Below are 20691 nucleotides of genomic sequence, written 5' to 3' on the forward strand. Positions count from 1 at the left end.
AGACTGTCTTTGATCATCCTGGAGCTGATCAGTGGGTGAGCCTTTGCCATTCTGGTTATTCTTCTATCCATTTTGATGGTTGTTTTCCGTTTTCTTCCATGTGTCTCTTTTTTTTTTTTTGTCCAGTTTAAAGGATTGGAGATCATTGTAGATGAACAGCCTATAATTTTTTGCACCTGCGTATAGGTTTTCCGCTCTCCAATCAACTTTTTAATCAAAATACGCTGTTCTTCTGAACAATGTCTTGAACGTCCCATTTTCCTCAGGCTTTCAAAGAGAAAAGTATGTTCAACAGGTGCTGGCTTCATCCTTAAATAGGGGACACCTGATTCACACCTGTTTGTTCCACAAAACTGACGAACTCACTGACTGAATGCCACACTACTATTATTGTGAACACCCCCTTTTCTACTTTTTTTTTTTTTACTAATAGCCCAATTTCATAGCCTTAAGAGTGTGCATATCATGAATGCTTGGTCTTGTTGGATTTGTGAGAATCTACTGAATCTACTGGTACCTTGTTTCCCATGTAACAATAAGAAATATACTCAAAACCTGGATTAATCTTTTTAGTCACATAGCACTACTATTATTCTGAACACTACTGTATGTGTGTTCTTCCTCTTTGTTTATGGCTTCGTCCCACATCCAAAGACAGGCAGGTTAATTAAACTGGACACTTTAAAATTGGCTGTTGGTGTTATTGAGTTTGTGTGTCAGTCCTGTGAGAGGCCAATCAAGGGTTACCTGCTTAATGACTGTTCCAGCCCACCTGTGACCCTTAACTAGCATAAGCGGGTTTAGAAAATGAATGTCTCCAGTGACCTTAGTTTGTTTTTGGGTATAACTTTGCCATTACGTCTTCATCATTTTTGCAGGCTTTAACAAAGCCTGGACATCTACTGTGAACAGTGCATTGAGTGAAAAGATGGATGGATGGATAGATGGATGGATGGATGGAAGTTCACCTGCCCTCCTGTTGAACACAACAATTTAAAAACCCAAACAATAAATTCTGTCATGTTGTAACTCATCACATGAAAAGTTTGTTATGAGGATAAACTCATTCAAATTTAGTGGACTTTGATGCTCCTCCTCAGTCCAAAAAGGCAACTTTTTTTGCAGATCTAATATCCAGTCAGCATGTTTGCATGTTTGTAGTGCAGCAAATAACTGAAACAACCTTTCAAATGGTCATACAAGCACCAAATTCAGCAGAATTGCTCCTTAGACATTACTCTTGAAAAAGCAGACTAGCCACTTCAATTTTCATGTTGCATGGTTGGTCTCCAAAGTAAAGGTTAAACAGTGTTGATGTCCATTGAATTCTATGATATGTGACATGTTACCTTGTAACGTGATAACTAAGCATGACACATGGTGCAAACTATTCCTTTGTACCTCAGAACTGCATAACACACAGTCACAGATGGTCCAAACTATACGCTTTTGCAATCTTTATGATCAGACACATAATGTGGCATATGTTTCAATATTGAACACCTTCAGGTCTATTTTACGAGACTGTGAATGGGATTCTTTTGTGCAATGCCTATGTTTCTAAATCTGCTTGAGCCTTTACATCATGTGCAGTGTTATTATGACCAAGATGATTGTATTTTATTTATGACCAACGTTCTCATGTTGGTGTTAACCTGTCAATTATGACGTGTGCTGCTGCCTTTCTTGGCTAGGTCATCCTTACAAAAGAGGTTTCGATCTCAATGGAATTCTACCTGGTTAAATAAAGGTTATTATTATTATTATTATTATTATTGCAGCATTTTGCAGCAAACCCCACCTCTGCCACATTTCTCCATGTAATGTGGAGTTGCGTCAGGAAGGGCATCCAGTGTAAAACTTGTGCCAAATCAACATACAGATCCACCTCAAATTTGCTGTGGCGACCCGAGTGCAGAAGTAAGGGAGCAGCTGAAGGGACTTATTTTTATGAAGAATATTCATGCCACATCTGATGCTCGTATAACAAGTGAACAATTCTAGCCAAAAATCATACTTATCTACTCCACTACTGCTGGATAGTTGGCAGATGCAGGAGCAGCTCTGATTATCAGAACGAGAGATACAGAGAGATGTAAACCAAAGTTAACCTCTGATGTTGTGTGGGCCGCCAGAAGAGGAGGTACTGCTGGCCCACCACCAGAGGGCGCCCTGCCTGAAGTGCGGGCTTCAGGCACCAGAGGGCGCTGCCACCAAGGACACAGCCGGGGTGACAGCTGTCACTCATTATCTCAGGACAGCTGTCACCCATCTACACTTCATCAGTCCACACCATAAATACCAGACGTCATCTCCACCTCGTTGCCGAGATATCATCTACCAGTAAAGGTAAAACTCTCAGCCGTTGCTTTTGTCTTTTCTGACAAGTGTTTGTTACACAGTGTTTGCAGTCAGTTCCGTGAGTGCTCGCAGCCGGAGGCTGAGTGTGAGACGTGGAGAGCTGACGTCTTCGCTCCCCACGCTATTCTGTGATAAGAACTCTCAACTGCTGCACGTACCTGTTTTCTGGATGGGAGGTGGAGGTGGAATCTCCACCAGCGTTGTTACTGAGTGTACACACACCCACCTCTGATTGTTTCTGCTCCTCGCCAGCAGTACCAGATCCGACGCTCGGAGACGGTGGCCACCTGGGGATTCGGGACTTGGCGGCTCCAGTATTCTCCTGGTTCATGGCAGAGGAAATCGTGTGGTTCCGGTTCTTCTCAGGACAGACGTCTTCTATCCTCGAGCCTGCCCACACGTCCCCTTTGTTGATTGACTATTATCTGACATTCTGTAATCTGCTGTACTTGTTATATGGCTGGGGGGGCCTGGCTGCCGGTTTGTTTCTGTCTTTTGGTTTTCCTCCCAGGTGGCGTGCGTTTGGGACTGAGTGGCTGTGTTGCTGAGGCTGTCAGGACCTCACCCTGATCACCTGCGACTCGTCAGGACTCATAGCTGTGGTGCATCTGGATGGATTGGAACATGTTGGCATTTAAGACTGGAGTGCACAGTGTGTATTTGCCAGAGACTCGACCTTGTGACCAGACGGGTGAGATCGTCGTCTCGGGAGCCATCTCATCAGCAGCGGATGCTGAGAACGTCCAGGTTTGATGCACAGTCTGTGAAAGAGGAGGGGGTGAGGTTTCACGCTCGTCAGCACACTTCCTGAGGTACGTTAGATTTTGTGACTAACAGTTATACAGTCAGTAAATGTGGTGTCCCTCACACCTTATTGTATTGAGCTGTTTGTTAGTCATGTATCAGCTTCCACTGCAGTGGAGTTTTGTGAACTGGATGTTCCATGCCTGCAGGTTGGAAGCTGATCAGTAATCAAGCCAGGAAGTGTTTGCTGTTTGTACACCTTTAAGTGTTCTGTGTGTAGAGTGTGGACTCACATAATGGTTCCTTCTTTCACAGACTCGGTTGTTGCGGCCACCTGGGGGGTGTCGGCGGGGTCCTTGAGTCCGAAACAGCTTCTGGCTCCGGACCGTTAGCGCTGCTGGGAGCGCACCACGCCAGACCGCACCTTTTTGTTATTATATTATCACTGTTATGTATTAAATTCAGTTAGCCTTTGTACCGTGCTCTGCTTATTTCATACTGGGTCCTTCAAACGCTGGTCGGTTCTCCGAGCTGCGTCCGACACATAACAAAAACAGCCCCAAAGCATGATGTTTCCACCCCATGCTTCACAGTAGATATGGTGTTCTTGGAATGCAAATCAGCATTCTTCTATCTCCAAACACAACGAGTTGAGTTTTTACCAAAATGTTCTATTTTGGTTTCATGTGACCACATGATATTCTTCCAATCCTCTTCTGGATCATCCATATGCTCTCTGGCAAACTTCAGATGGGTCTGGACATGTACTGGTTTAAGCAGGGGGACACACCTGGCACTGCAGGATTTGAGTCCCTCTCTATGTAGTGTGTAGCCTTTGTTACTTTGGTCCCAGCTCTCTGCAGGTCATTCATCAGGTCCCTCTGTGTAGTTCTGGGATTTTTGTTCACCGTTCTCATGATCATTTTGACCCCACAGGATGACCTCTTGCATGGAGCCGCAGATCAAGGGAGATTATCAATGGTCTTGTATGGCTTCCATTTTCTTACAACTGCTCCTACAGTTGATTTATTCACACCAACCAGCCTGGTGCACATCTACAATTTTCTTCCTGGTGTCCTTCGACAGCTCTTTGGTCTTGGCCATGGTTGAGTTTGGAGCCTAACTGTTTGAGGCTGTGGACAGGTGTGTTTTATACAGATAATGAGTTCAAACAGGTGCCATTAATACAGGTAACAGGTGGTGGACAGAAGAGCTTCTTAAAGAAGTTACAGGTTTGTGAGAGCCAGAAATCTCACTTGTTTGTGGGTGACCAAATACTTATTTTCCACCATAATTTACAAATAAATTCTTTAAAAATCTTACAATGTAATTTTCTGAATTTTTTTTTCTCATTTTGTCTCTCATAGTTGAAGTGTACCTATGTTGAAAATTACAGACCTCTCTCATCTTTCTAAGTCGGAGAACTTGCACAATCAGGGACTGACTTTTTTGCCCCACTGTACATGTGAGAGACATTAAATTTGGTGAAAGAAATCAGAGCACATTGCTGAGTTAATGTACCAGATAATACCATATTGTTACATGGGTTACCATAGCCTTCCATTGCAGAAGCAGAACAGCACCACACAGGGGCGTCGGACTGGGGGGGTAAAGGGTACTATGTACCCAGGGCCCAGAGCATGGGGGGGCGGGCATGCAAAAAACTGGCATTAAATACATTTTTGTGTTGCATGTTATTAATGTCCATGCAATTCATGTTGTAAAAGAATGTAATTAGAATGAATATATAAATGTTGCAAAACATAATTCTGCTCTAACAATAATACTGAAAGATCTCTGAGGGCCCTTCCACCCCTGCACAGTTGTACAGTGGTTTAGTCCAGGCTCACTGGCAGCACTCTGCCTCACACACACACACACACACACACACACACACACACACACACACACACACACACACACACACACACACACACACACACACACACACACACACACACACACACACACACACATCCCAAACGGGATCTCACAGAAAGAGGAGGTGTTTAGTAGTGCTGAAACAACTAATCGATTTAATTGATTATTAAAATAGTTGTCAACTAATTTAGTCATCAATTAGGTGTTAAATAACTTTGTTTTACTGCAAATGTTTTGTTTCTTCCATATAAATCAACCGTTTCTGCAGCGCGGCTTTGCTTTGAACCTTGAACCAGTCGAAGCAGTGATTCGCGATCTGGTGCTTTGTTGATTCAGTGTTTTCTTTCGCTTAATTTTTCCCCACTAAAACCCCAAAGAGCATATGTCTGTGAGTAACATTTACCTTTTTATGTTAATCTGACCTGTTATGGTCTTCTGAAACAGTTGATAGATGTATTTTATAACTTAAAAACGGGACAGTTGCTAATGCATTAGCATGTCTACGGCATTTTCAATGTTAAAGTTAGCATTAAGCTGTTGCAGCTGTCAGCACATTTGTTTTCTGTATAATAATTCATGGCTCAGCATTTGTTGTCGTAAACGAGTCAAATATATTACAAATTGTAATATTTTATTCATTTATTTTTTTATATATGAATAATAATAATAGAAAGAACAACAATAATAGTAATAATAACTAATAATGCCACAATACAGTTTTAGAGAAACGGACAAAAAGAATTTGATAAAACAAAACAGAAAAGATTAAACCAACTAACAATGAACATAAATAAATATAGAAATAACTGTTTCCTGTGAATACATGACTCTTAAACCTCCACTTCATCCCTGTTTTATTAAGTTTAATGACAATTTGTTTCGGTCAAACCACATCTAAGCTGTGTTTAACACGAAAAAAAAAGCAGTAAACTGCACATTTGTGTCTTTTTTCATGAAAATATCTTATTAAATATAACATATTACACTTTCGTCAGACCTTTAAAAAAACTTTCATGGACTCTTGCTGTAATATGTTGTCAGTGGTTGAGATAGTTGCTGTAGGCCAGTGATTCTCAACCGGGGTGCCGCGGCACCCATTATCGGGTGTATGTGCTGTAATAGTGTGGCAGATGGTGTAATGCTCTTTTATTCCAGTAGATGGCAGCAAAGCGCGCAGTAGCGCTGAGCCGTGTGCCGACAAGGAGGCGTGATCGCCATTTTAATTCCGGGCAAGTTAGTGATTTGTGTGCATAGAAGTTCACTTAGTCTCGTCAAGAAACAGGTGGAATATGCCGGAAAGCTGCGCATGTTGGCAAAGTCACAAACGGAGGAACAAGGGAGACAATATTTCCTTCCATAAGTAAGTGGTTTTGGTTATTGTTGTCACTTTGTCCTTGATATTTGGATGATAAACAGCTGTATGTCTCCTGCCGTACCTGTGTCGCCCGATGACACGGATCATTATTTTCACTTATGTCTAGTTGATATTTTCCACTGCTAGACCAATGTCTAGTTAAAATTCTTGTCGTTAGTGACTAAAAATTGTTCGACAAGACTGGGGAGTTTTTTTTTTTGTTTTTTTTTTTGCACCTTAAAATAATGAGATTAATGACCCGCGCTGTGCTGCCACACACACAGAGATGTGCACACACACACCGCTGACTTCATGAATGAAACTCGGTCAATAAAGGATAATTGTGTAAAAATATAATATATATAAAAGTATTGTAATGGTTTTAGGAGCCGCGCTGCGTTGAACAGCAGCTGCAGCTCAGCCGAGCAGCGCAGCTTAACAGCACAGATCCGTGTAACTTTCAACACTAATATTTGAGAATGTGTGTGTGTCAGAGTAAGTTTAATACTTTCCTGACATAATTTAATGGAATTTCATTTTACTGGCTCGATATCCAGGACAAAATGGCATTTTAACACGTATTTTGTGAGCATTTTTCTGAGTGTGTTCAGTCGCGGATCTCCATTGAAAATGCATTAACATCCGGGGACTTCGTCAATATTTTGCCCGGTTAGGAGACGTCATGTCTCTGTTCATGAAGGGATGTTTTCGTTTAGTGTGCAGCATTGGGACTGCGCTCTCTAGTTCTTATATACAGCTCCATGACTATAGTATACTATGTTATGTCATATCTGTACCGCACGTGTTGCTAACGTGCTAACGCACCGTGTAGAGAATCACGTTACCGTCAAGCTCTTGAGTAGGAACAGGTGTGTTCCATTTGGTTGAGCTTGACGGTATAACTCACTGATTTGTTTTGTGTTAGTTCATTTTGTGTGGGTGTTTTTTTGAGTTGGTTTTTGTGTGGGATTTTATTTTTTGTTTTCCACTATTTGTCTGGGGTTGTGACCCTGCAGCCTGTCTGAAAAAGAACAAAAAAAAAAAAAGGGGACCCAAACAACTGTGTGTTGGTCTGTTTGTTTTTTCTTTTATTTCCTTTTGTTTCACATCCCCAGGGTTAGATGGAACGGTCCCCTGGGGGGTGATGGGGTGGTACTTGGGTTGTTTTTTCTCTTTTTGTTTTTTGTTATGCCCTCTCTTCTCCTCTGACTCCAGCCGGGTGTGCCGTGGTGTCGGCATTGCTGGAGGGGTGCAGTTGGGTTGTGCTGGGCGTTTCCCAGGTAGCCTCTGCACCCGGGAGGGGAGGGGGGGGGGGTTTGGGGTATCTTTTTGTTCCCCCCCCCAGTTTCCGCCCTCAGGGTGACTGTGGTGTCCTCTGGGGGGGAAAGGGCTGTAGGCCCATCTAGCCATGGACGGTCGGGGCTGGGTCCATTGGTCATGAGGGGAGGCGTCTCCTGGGGTTGACGAGTGGTCCTCTGGGAGGCGCTGGTAGTCCCCGTGGGTGACGTTGGATCCCAGAGGGACCTCGGTCGTGGTTATTACTCCTGGAGCTGGCGGGAGGCCCTCTGGGGGGTGTTGGTCCCTACATGTCGTTTGGGGGGGAGGAGGGGGGTGTGTTGTAGCATTTTTGTTTGTGAGCTCAAGTTTGGGTTTTTCTTTTCTCCCCTTCCCTGGGGTTTGATGGAACGGTCCTCTGGGGGGGGGGGGGGTATTTTGGCATTTTTGTTTGTGAGCTCAAGTTTGGGTTGTTTTTCTTTTCTCCCCTTCCCTGGGGTTTGATGGAACGGTCCTCTGGGGGGGGGGGGGTGTTTTAGTATTTTTGTTTGTAGGCTTGGGTTTGGGTTGTTTTTCCTTTCTCCCCTTCCCTGGGGTTTGATGGGACGGTCCCCTGGGGAGGGGGGGGTGTTTTGGTTGTTTGTGTTTTGTTTTATGACTAATTACACATGTTTGGATAAAGGCTGACCGCACAGGTGTAGGAACTCCTGGCCACACCTGTGCTAAGAGACTGTCAGAAACAAGGGCAAAGATGCAGCCAGTTCAACCAGTCTGTTGGAGGATGAACGCGGACACGGTTTCCAGCCATGGTCCCTGGAGGGGGGTGTTTCTCCTGGGCCAGGTGTGTGTGGTCGCCGGGAGGCTTCCCGTGAGGGTGGGGTACTGTTATATGGCTGGGGGGGCCTGGCTGCCGGTTTGTTTCTGTCTTTTGGTTTTCCTCCCAGGTGGCGTGCGTTTGGGACTGAGTGGCTGTGTTGCTGAGGCTGTCAGGACCTCACCCTGATCACCTGCGACTCGTCAGGACTCACAGCTGTGGTGCATCTGGATGGATTGGAACATGTTGGCATTTAAGACTGGAGTGCACAGTGTGTATTTGCCAGAGACTCGACCTTGTGACCAGACGGGTGAGATCGTCGTCTCGGGAGCCATCTCATCAGCAGCGGATGCTGAGAACGTCCAGGTTTGATGCACAGTCTGTGAAAGAGGAGGGGGTGAGGTCTCACGCTCGTCAGCACACTTCCTGAGGTACGTTAGATTTTGTGACTAACAGTTATACAGTCAGTAAATGTGGTGTCCCTCACACCTTATTGTATTGAGCTGTATGTTAGTCATGTATCAGCTTTCACTGCGGTGGAGTTTTGTGAACTGGATGTTCCATGCCTGCAGGTTGGGAAGCTGATCAGTAATCAAGCCAGGAAGTGTTTGCTGTTTGTACACCTTTAAGTGTTCTGTGTGTAGAGTGTGGACTCACATAATGGTTCCTTCTTTCACAGACTCGGTTGTTGCGGCCACCTGGGGGGTGTCGGCGGGGTCCTTGGGTCCGAAACAACTTCTGGCTCCGGACCGTTAGCGCTGCTGGGAGCGCACCATGCCAGGCCGCACCTTTTGTTGTTATATTATCACTGTTATGTATTAAATTCAGTTAGCCTTTGTACCGTGCTCTGCTTATTTTATACTGGGTCCTTCAAACGCTGGTCGGTTCTCCGAGCTGCGTCCGACACATAACAGTACTTGGTTGTGCTCATTCACAACAGTAAAGTGCTCGTATATATACATATATATACAGTGCTGAAATTTTCATCTAAAAAGTACGTTTACACATAACCAAGACGTGTTACGAATGTCATTTTTCTGTCATTCGTGACACATTCCTGACATTCTTAATGTGACTTAACGCATCTGAATAGGTTTCTTAATAGAGCGTGTTGGTGCGTGATATTCTTGATATTCGTGGAGCATGTTTTTGTATGTCAAAAAATCTTCCACGAATGTTACACACCACCCTCATTTCGTCTCACATCGTGGAGGTCGCAACTGAGCGTATTGATCCGTCTTAATGAGTATTGATCCTTAATAGAACGTGACAACGTTCGTAGTGGTTCCTGTGGTTCTTGGAGCCCAAACTGTCACGCGTTATTACGAAGTGACAGGGAAACTGTCAAGTTTTGACACGACTTGTAACGCGGCGTCACATTTCACTGCGCGCCACGGCGAATCAGTTTTCTGTCACGTGCGCACAATTAAACTCGGCTCCAAATGTCATTCCACAGTTCCTGCTGAAGCTCCTCAGGATGCTCCTGCAGGTGTTCCACCTGCTGTTGTAACCGATGAGCGGGAGAACGAGTCTGAACCAGAGGAGCGAGAGGAGACTCACGTGCTGCCCGACATCTCTGCACCTCCTCCAGTCCGGCGGAGGAAGAAGCGCGCGCACAATTGAACCCTGCTGTACCGCATTCAGTTTGATTGCTGACACCAAGTCGTCTAAATGTCAAATTTCAGTGCTCTTCAGCGCGCTCCTGCAGGTGTTCCACCTGCTGCATGCGCCTGATGTTTGGGAAAATGCACGAGAGGAGAACCGCATGAAGCCACACATCTGGCTCTGTCCTCCAACTCCTCTCTGCGCCACTCCATGGCACAGAGCCCAACTACGCATGCAGTCACAAAGTTCTTCTGAAAAACTTGAGCGATCTGATTCGGTTGGATGAATATGGGTGTGTGTGTGTGGAGACAATTCACCTCGTTCACAACGTGACAGAACTTGATGCGCTGTTACATGCAATAGCGCGCGACAGCGCGTAACAACACGGAGCACTATTCTTGACCGTGCGTAATGGTTCCTGATAATTCTCCGGCAACATGTGCCATTAATCGTAACGTGTGGTAACAGGTTGCAGCAGTTCCTGAGGACACCTGACGCCTCTACCCCAAATCATCACATTCGTGTCACATTCGTGATCAGCGGCCAAGAATGTGTACTTCGTGGCATTCGTGACTTGTCGTCGTTATGTGTAAACGCAGCATTAGGTGCATGTCCACTGTGAGAGACATAATCTAAAAAAAAAAAAATTCGGAAATCACAATGTATGATTTTTAATAATTTATTTGAATGTTACTGCTGCAAATAAGTATTTGAACACCTGTGAAAATCAATGTTAATATTTGGTACAGTAGCCTTTGTTTGCAATTACAGAGGTCAAATGTTTCCTGTAGTTTTTCTCCAGGTTTTCACACACTGCAGCAGGGATTTTGGTCCACTCCTCCATACAGATCTTCTCCAAATCTTTCAGGTTTGGAGTTTCAGCTCCCTCCAAAGATTTTCTATTGAGTTCAGGTCCTGAGACTGGCCAGGCCACTCCAGGACCTTGAAATGCTTCTTACAGAGCCCCTCCATAGTTGCCCTGACTGTGTGTTTGGGGTCATTGTCATGCTGGAAGACCCAGCCATGACCCATCTTCAGTGCTCTTACTGAGGGAAGGAGGTTGTTTGGCAAAATCTCACAATACACGACACCATCCATCCTCCCTTCAATACGGTGCAGTCGCCCTGTCTCCTTTGCAGAAGAACACCCCCAGAGTATGATGTTTCCACCCCCATGCTTCACAGTTGGGATGGTTTTCTTGGGGTTGTTCTCATCCTCTAAACATGGTAAGTGGAGTTGATTCCAGAAAGCTCTATTTTGGTCTCATCTGACTACATGATCTTCTCCCATGCCTCCTCTGGATCATCCAGATGGTCACTGGTGAACTTCAAACAGGCCTGGACATATGCTGGCTTGAGCAGGTGGACCTTGCTGCCCTGCAGGATTTTAAACCATGACAGCATCATGTGTTACTAATGTAATCTTTGTGACTGTGGTCCCAGCTCTCTTCAGGTCACTGACCAGGTCCTCCTGTGTAGTTCTGAGCTTTCTCAGAATCCTCTTTACCCCACAAAGTGAGATCTTGCATGGAATCCCAGACTGAGGGAGATTGACAGTCATCTTGTGTTTCTTCCACTTTCAAATAAATAATCATAACAGTTGTTGTCTTCTACCAAGCTGCTCGCCTGCTGTCCTGTAGTCCATCCCAGCCTTGTGCAGGTCTACAGTTTTGTCCCTGGTGTCCTTAGACAGCTCTTTGGTCTTGGCTATGGTGGACAGGTTGGAGTGTGATTGATTGTGTGAACAGGTGTCTTTTATACAGGTAACAAGTTCAAACAGGTGCAATTAATACAGGTAAAGAGTGCAGAATAAGAGGGCTTCTTAAAGAAAAATTAACAGGTCTGTGTGAGCCAGAATTCTTGCTGGTTGGTAGGTGTTCAAATACTTATTTGCAGCAGTAACATACAAATAAATTATATAAAAAAAAAAATCATACATTGTGATTTCCGGATTTTTTTTTTTTTTTTTTTTTTTTTAGATTGTCTCTCACAGTGGACATGCACCTAAGATGAAAATTTCAGACCCCTCCATGATTTCTAAGTGAGAGAACTTGCAAAATCGTAGGGTGTTCAAATACTTATTTTCCTCACTGTATGCAGTGGTGGGCACAGATAACCAAAAAATTAACTTCGATAACAGATAATCAGATAACTGAAAACTTATCTTCGATAAAGATAAAACAATAAACCACCCAAAAATGTATCGGAAGTTACAGATAACCAATAACAGATAAATTCCAATATTACCTCTGACACATCTACAACTAGTAGTAGAACAAATTTAATAGCTTATAATAATATTAAAAACAACAACAGACCCCAACAATGAGACCACACTTTTTTTTTCTCAACATTTGGCCTCTGCTAGAAGCTCTTGTTTAATACAGCGCTCCCAGCACAGAGGCACTCTGAGAGCAGCCATAAAGCCAACTCTCTATCAATTACAACACTCCGGTCAGGCGCAGCTCTTGAAAAATAAAGTCATGCTGACTTATGGTTTTGATTATAAATAACATTAATACCGATAGAATAACTCCATTAATGTCAATTATGTCATTTGTACAAAGTTAAAATATAACATATATCTTTTAATGTTGAATAATGCACTAATTCTGAGGTTTTGTAACAAACAGACAGATCGCAAAGGATTCTGGGTAAACGTGCCTCTGCTAAACACTGGCTGAGTCTCTCTTTTTGGAGCGAGGCGGAGGGGAAGGCGAAGGGCTACAAATCCCTCCATTTGGAGGGGTAGGAGGAGCTTACTGCTGTCTCTGAAAAAACAAACATGGTGCCGAAAGAGCCGCACAAATGAAGTGGCTTTCATTACAAATTACGCTGTTTAGAAAGTTATAACTTTCCAAAAAACTTTACAGGCAGTTGTCTATGACAGCAGCGTGTATTCTGCTGGATGCATGTTGCGTATGTTGTCGTTCTGAAGAATATCGTAACGTCGCTCGTGCGCTGCGTTATAATGCACATACACACGAACGCTACGATAAGACACTTTTATATCTCAACGGAGAAAATCATGATAAAGTGTAAGCACGTTAATTTGTATGTTCATAAATCTTTGGATAATATCAATCCCTGCTGTTGGATTTCAAGGTCTGTAACGTGTGTGTATTTTGTAAACAAACGGAGCCCTGAACACACTCATCTAATAAGCTTTCAGGCAGAAAATGAAAAGTTTCAATCAATGGGAATAAGTTGGAAAATATATACACACATGTATATGTGTAACACATAACCTGACGTCCTAATAGAGTGATATTATTTGTCAAGGAAATTTCTAAAGGAAATAAGGCTGGATGCAAAAAATGGGAGAATTTGAAAAAGAAATAAGGTTGTAATTCCATTAAAAAAGTGAAACTTGTATAATGTATACATTCATTGCACACAAAAAAGCCATTTGCAAAGCCAAAAAGTTGATTTGACAATCATCTGACATAACCAGGGTCAAAATAAATAGAACACTGCTATCTACTGTTTCCCACACGCTTAGTGAACACTACTGACCAGTAGATGGCAGTAGAGGCCTTGAAAACAAAATTCCAGATACAGTAATCCCTGTCTGCTACATTTAAAATGCATGGAATTTAACAAACGCAAATAAAACCAACATCTATAAACGCAGAGAATATATTCAAGAGAGTTTTAGGCACTAGAGTTTAATGCTGTTGTCCGTGGAGCCTGAACAGAGTGTCTGAAATGCATTTGTCCTGTCGTGATGTACTGAGATTACATCATCCTACCCAAAATGCATTGCAGGTCACAGGATGTGCTTATTACTTTAAAACTAATTGCACATTACTTTAAAACTAAAACATATATCTGATATTTTCACTTAATAAAACTTCAGACATGACAGTAATTTTAAATAACTTGTCCAAAATTTGTTTGGTTAAAATTTGAACCATAAGTTAAAAATGTATGCCTCTGGTTGACTTAGGTGATATCGCAAGCCTATTGGTATGATGTTAAATGGGTTTTTTTTGTGTGGCTGTTTCTCCTTTGTCTGCAGAGGATTGAGATGCTTTTTATACAAGCGGCTCTCTTCTGTTTGCAAAGGTTATAGCTGTGCGTCTGTTACAAAACTTTAACAGATGAGTGCTAAACTAATTTTAAAAATGCTTGTCACTGTTCAGCTTTGTTTTTGTTTATCGGTTTAAAAGTTATTGGACAAAGATTAATCGGAAGGTAATTGGTCCGATAATGGTTTTTAAAGTTATCTAAAAAGATAATCCGATAAAGAAAACATTATCTTCGATAATTATCTGTTATCGGATTATCGGAAGTGTGCCCACCACTGACTGTATGTATGTATGTATGTACGTGTATATATATATATATATATATATATATATATATATATATATATATATATATATATATATATATATATATATATATATATAATATGTGTGTGTGTGTGTGTGTGTTACACCTCTACATCTCAGCACCATGACTGGTTTTAACTTCCCTGGATGATCTACCTTGAAAAACGTTAGCCTGGCTGTGAACTGCTGTTTAGTTTCCAGGCATCAGACTTTTTCATAATGTATAGAGCATCTAACGACCAAGACGATTAGTCAAGTTTTGAAGTGTGTGCTGATGTTATGTGTCACTGTGCACCCACCACACAACACAGACAACCAGTTCATCCCCAGCTCTCAAATGTAACATCTATCTTCTGTATGTTTCCTTGATCTTCTCCAAGAGTTGGGGTCCTCAAGACTAAAGCACTGAACAATGATTGAATAATGCATCCAGATCAGGTCTGGAAACTCCAGGCAGGCTGCCATGTGTATTTTACTAAGGAGTGGCTTCTGTCTGGCCACTCTACCATACAGGCCTGATTGGTGGATTGCTGCAGAGATGGCTGTCCTTCTGGAAGGTTCTCCTCTGTCCACAGAGGAATGCTGGAGCTATGACAGAGTGACCATTGGGTTCTTGGTCACCTCCCTGACTAAAGCCCTTCTTCCCGATCGCTCAGTTTAGACGGGCGGCCAGCTCTTGGAAGAGTATTGGTGGATCTGAACTTATTCTTTTGACAGATAATTGAGTCCACTGTGCTCACTGGGACCTTCAAAGCAGCAGAAATGTTTCTGTACCCTTCCCTAGATTTGTGCCTCCAGACAATCCTGTCTTGGAGGTCTACAGACATTTCCTTTGACTTCATGCTTGGTTTGTGCTGACTGTCAACTGTGGGACCTTATATGTAGACAGGTGTGTGTCTTTCCAAATCATGTCCAATCAACTGAATTTACCCCAGGTGGACTCCAATTAAGCTGTAGAAACATCTCAAGGATGATCAGTGGAAACAGGATGCACCTGAGCTCAATTCTGAACTTCAAGGCAAAGGCTGTGAATACTTACGTACATGTGATTTCTTAGTATTTATTTATTTATTTTTAAATAAATTTTCAAAAGTTATATGAAAAAATTTTTTTTTTTCACATTGTCATTATGGGGTATTGTGAGTAGAAAATTGAGGGAAAAAATGAATTTCATCCATTTTGGTATAAGGCTGTGAATACTTTCCAGATGCATCGTATTTATGCTTCTTCCAGGAGGAATATGTTTCCGAGGGGTTGGAGTGGTCTTTTGTCAAGTACCAGGACAACCAAAGCTGTCTGGATCTCATGGAGGGAAACCCGAGTGTGTTTTCTCTTCTGAATGAGGTCTGCTTGTTTTCTTCTTTACCGATGATGACATGCTTTATTTACATGAAGTATTTTGTTTTGTTTTCCAACAACATTTTTTCTTTCCCTACATAGGAGAGTCGTCTAAATCGGGCTTCTCATGCCAACACATTCAGAATTCGTTTGGAGAAGGAGCTTTCTGCTAATCCCAACATAAACTGGGATAAATTGAACAAGGAGCCACATTTCACCGTGGTCCATTACGCCGGCAAAGTCAACTACCAAATAGAGGGCATGGTGGAGAAAAATAAGGTATAAAACCTGGGAACAAGTGCATTTTTAATGACAATTTGTTCAGATAAATTCACCCCCAGATAAACTGGACTTTCTTCTTGCAGGACCCGGTGCCAGTAGAACTCATCAGCTTGCTCCAGAAGTCTGACAATCCGCTGCTTCACCACATCTTTTCCCACAAGGAGACTGAGACCCCAAGAACAACAAAAGGGCTCAGTAAATTCACTGTGGTCTCCAAATTCAAGGTGGGAGCCCTTAGGACCAGGGTCATGATGGTTTGTTTTGAGCCTCCTTGTGGGAACATTTCCTCATAGATCTGGCAATGTTGATGTCTGATAGAACTCTCTGGAGAGCTTGATGAAGATCCTCCAAACCACAACTCCTCATTACACTCGCTGCATGAAACCTAACCAGGACTGCAAGCCGCTGACCTTCAAAAAGGAGGAGGTAGGCCTCCACATTTAGTTGCACCTCAGCAGACAAGAATGAAAAGGAGTTTTTTTCAACAGCAGCAGCAAAAAATCTTAATATTCTTCTTGTCAGGTTTTTATGCAGTTGGAGGCCTGTGGCATTGTTGAGACGATAAATATTAGTGCTGCTGGATTTCCAATAAGGTAAAACTTTCCTCCTTGTTGTTTGTTAGTTTTTGTAACATTTTGTTTCACCTGTCATTTCTGAATTCTCCAGAATTCCTTTCAGAAACTTCATGCAACGTTATGGACTGATTTCAAAGTTCAAACCAAGGCCTTGTGGTGCTGGTAGGTAGAGTTTGCTGCTGGATGCATTTGAAGCCAATATTTGCATGATTACAATGAACACAAATGTAAGTTTATGCCCTGTTTATTTTCTGGTTTATTCTCCTTTTTCTTGACTGTCCCTCTTAGTGGATTTAATCGTCAGTTCTCTGCTCTGCTTCAGACTTTGTGTCAAAAAAGTTGACAACTAAATTTTGCAACTACTTATTGAACTTTCTCGGTAAATATGTGTAATTCTGTTGGATTGTCTTTCATGGTGTTTTTCTGTGGCCATTCTGGATTATTGTTCACTTGAATTTATATCTGCGTCCGTGTCTCCATGTGGGTGAAACATGGCTCACCAGGTCACATCTCAGTTACTCCACAAAAGCCCTCAGACAAGTTCAACATTGTGCACTTATCAGTTCTAAATGTTGCCAGCAGGAAGCAGTGTCTCTGAATCTTTGCATACACAAAGACTTTGTGAATCAAGGTGAAACTTGGTTCACAAGGTCACTTCGACACATTGGACAGTTTTGGTATTGGGTACCTTCCAGTTTTAATTGTATCCAGCAGGGGGCAGAAAGACTTGGCACAGCTCGAGAAGACCTTGGACAAGTTTGATGTTGCCACAGTGCAGTTATAATTGTGGCAGTTATTTTGACAAAGACTTCTAATAGCAAGTCCCTTCAACTTCTCCCTTGTTTTCACTCAGGGTCATCACAGCAGATCTGCACGTTGATTTGGCACAAGTTTTACGCTAGGTGCCCTTCTTGACACAACTCCACATTAGATGGAGAACGGGGGATGTGGCCTTGAACCAGCAAACTTCTGCACTGGACACAAGCGCACTTAAGCACTGCTATTCTGAACCACTTGGCCACCACCCCTTTGACAAAGACTTCTAGTACTGAAGTAAAACTTGATACATAAGGTCACCTCACTAAATCCTAGGACATGTTCAACATTAGGCAAAAGTCATTTTTAATTTTGGTCACCAAGGGGCAGAGAGTCTGAAATCTATTGTATCCAAGAACTTCATAAGGTCGTTGTGACTTGTTATTGTTAGTTATTAATCTCTCATTAACTTCTGGATCTGTTTCTAAATGTTTCAAATCTGCAGTGATTAAACCATTACTTAAGAAATCTAATCTTAGGGGAGGTGATGGTCTAGTGGTTAAGGTGTTGGGCTTGAGTCCAGAAGATCATGGGTTCATATCTCCACCTGACTGGAAAATTGCTAAGGGCCCTTGGGCAAGGCCTTTAATCCCCTATTGCTCCCGTTGTGTAGTGAGCGCCTTGTGCGGCAGCAACCTGACATCGGGGTGAATGTGAGGCATATTTGTAAAGTGCTTTGAGCATCTGATGCAGATGGAAAAGCGCTATATAAATGCAGTCCATTTACCATTTAATCTTGACCCTAGTATTCTGAAAAACTATCGGCCGATATAAAAGCTATCATTTTGCTCTAAAATTCTCGAAAAGGTGGTTTTCACTGCAGTTCGTGGACTATCTTACTGAGAATAATCTTTGAGCCACTGCAGTCTGCGTTTCAAAAATATCATTCCACAAGACGGCTCTCACTAAAGCGGTGAATGATCTTCTGCTTACAATGGATTCTGACACCACTACGGTTCTGCTGCTGTTAGATCTCAGTGCTGCATTTGATACTGTAGATCATCATATTCTACTTGATAGGCTGAAAAATCATTTTGGGATTACTGGGAGTGCCCTTGCATGGCTGATGTCATACTTGACCAGTCGTTCTCACTGTGTTTTGTACAGTAACACTACCTCTAACCTTAGTGACATGAAATTTGGGGTTCCATGGGGGTCTGTCTTAGGCCCCCTGCTTTTCTCCCTTTATATAGCACCCCTTGGGCACATCTTGCGACATTTTGGGATTACCTTTCATTGATATGCCGATGACACTCAGTTATGCTGTACTTTTAAACTCTGACAAGACTGAAATGATGGCTCTTGGTCCATTGAAACATTGGCATCAATTTGACCAGTTAACACTTAGCCTGGGCTTGTGTGTCATACATCAATCACACTGACAAGGTGAGGAACCTTGGGGTGGTTTTTGATCCTACGTTGTCCTTTGACCTCCACATTAGAAATATTACTAGGACTGCTTTCTTCCACCTGTGAAATATAGCGAAGATTCGTCCCATCCTGTCTATGGCTGATGCTGAGACCCTGAGCCATGCGTTTGTCTCTTCTAGATTGGACTACTGCAATGTTCTATTTTCTGGTTTACCGCAGTCCAGCATTAGGGGTCTACAATTGGTTCAAAATGCTGCTGCCAGACTTTTGACACGAAGCAGAATGTTTGACCACATTACACCCATTTGGCATCCCTTCACTGCCTTCCTGTCCCTGTGAGAGCAGATTTTAAGGTTCTGGTTCTAGTCTATAAAATTGCTCGCAGACTGACACCTCCATACTTAGCTGACCTACTTAAATCCTACGTACTGGCCCAGGCTCTATGTTGCAGAGACTTGTCTGGATGCAGGACTACTTTGTGTCCCTAGGGTGAATAAAAAGTCTGCGGGTCATAGAGCTTTCTCTTATCGTGCCCCTGTTCTGTGGAATGATCTCCCTGCATCAATAAAACAGTCAGATTCTGTAGAGACTTTCAAGTCCAGACTTAAGACGCACTTATTTTCCCTTTCGTATGGCTAGCATACTGGCATAGTATGTTACTATGCTTTTTACTCTTTTAAATTCACTTTATTAGTAAACACAGCAGGCCGCGGCCTCAACTTTATCTCAATTCTGTGAAGCTTAGGATTAGTAGCCGGCGATCACCTTAGTATTTCTTTTGTTTTTCTTGTTACGATACACTTTATTGTCCCCAAGGGGAAATTTGTCTTGGACTCTAAGTGCTCTGCAAACATTTCTGCCTCAAAAATCAATAAATACAACAACAAGCAGTGCACTGCTTGCATGCCTATGGAAAATTAATCAGCATATTGCACATTACCCATAATACAATATAATATACAATTACAACAGCATAATAAAACATATAAAAACCAGGTTAAAACAGAAAAGTTGAAATACACACCTTACTCGTACATATGTGTGTGTGTGTGTGTGTATAGACACATGCATACACATGTCCGTGCACAAAGCCCCTAACGCTGCTCCCGGATGACTACTGTAGTATTCAGGAGTATAATTTGTCTAGGAACAAAAGAGTTCTCATATCTGTTCAGTTTGCACTTGGGGGCTCTGTCAACCACATCGTAAAAGTTCATACTCCTGATGGAAGATGTGGGATGGATCACAGAGTATTTTCTGTGCTTGCCTGTCATAGATTGGCTGAAGGGTAAGGGTTCCAGTCCTCCCCATAACCTGCTTAATGCTGATAAATTATACTGTATGTGTTGTCTTTCTGATGCCTGATTCTGTTGTTTTTTCTCTCTGTTTGAGGTGCGGCTCCATCCACAGATGGGTGTGGTGTCTGTTTCTGCAACCCTCCCGTCCTGTGCACCATCAACATTTCCTGTATATTCATTTTGTGAATTGTTTTAATTGTCGGTAGCATGGCCCAAACAGAGGGTCACCCCTTTGAGTCTGGTCTGCTTGAGGTTTCTTCCTCAAATCATCAGAGGGAGCTTTTTCTTGCCACTGTCACCTGTGTGCTTGCTCTTGGGGTTGGTAAGGTTAGACCTTACTTGTGTGAAGCGCCTTGAGGGAACTTTGTTGTGATATGGCGCTATATAAATGAAATAAATTGAAATTGACTCATGATCAAACTTGCTACTGAAAATTGTACAGTGCATCCAGAACGTATTCACAGCGCTTACAACCTTTTTCCAAAATGGATGAAATTCATTTTTTCCCTCAAAATTCTCCACATAACACCCCATAATGGCAATATGGAAAAAGTTTTTTTTTTTTTTTTTTTTTTTAGATTTTTTAAAAAAATTATTTAAAAAAAACAACTAAGAAATCACATGTACATAAGTATTCACAA

The 20691-nt window shown here is 42.5% G+C and overlaps 1 protein-coding gene across 3 annotated transcripts in view; it reads left to right on the top strand.

Moving 5' to 3' along the window:
- LOC117516682 (unconventional myosin-XIX) overlaps nt 1-20691 on the top strand; it is a 58958-nt gene that overhangs the window by 27352 nt on the left and 10915 nt on the right. For all 3 annotated transcript variants that reach the window (XR_004562515.1, XM_034177524.1, XM_034177525.1), the window contains 6 exons: nt 15604-15714; nt 15811-15987; nt 16074-16214; nt 16309-16416; nt 16513-16583; nt 16657-16727. Coding sequence is in view for 2 of the 3 variants with exons in the window: in XM_034177524.1 (XP_034033415.1) it covers nt 15604-15714; nt 15811-15987; nt 16074-16214; nt 16309-16416; nt 16513-16583; nt 16657-16727 (679 nt within the window). In the remaining variant the exon portion in view is untranslated. The remainder of the gene's footprint in view (nt 1-15603; nt 15715-15810; nt 15988-16073; nt 16215-16308; nt 16417-16512; nt 16584-16656; nt 16728-20691) is intronic.

The sequence above is a fragment of the Thalassophryne amazonica genome, chromosome 9 (genome assembly GCF_902500255.1).
Source record: "Thalassophryne amazonica chromosome 9, fThaAma1.1, whole genome shotgun sequence".
NCBI lineage: Eukaryota > Metazoa > Chordata > Actinopteri > Batrachoidiformes > Batrachoididae > Thalassophryne > Thalassophryne amazonica.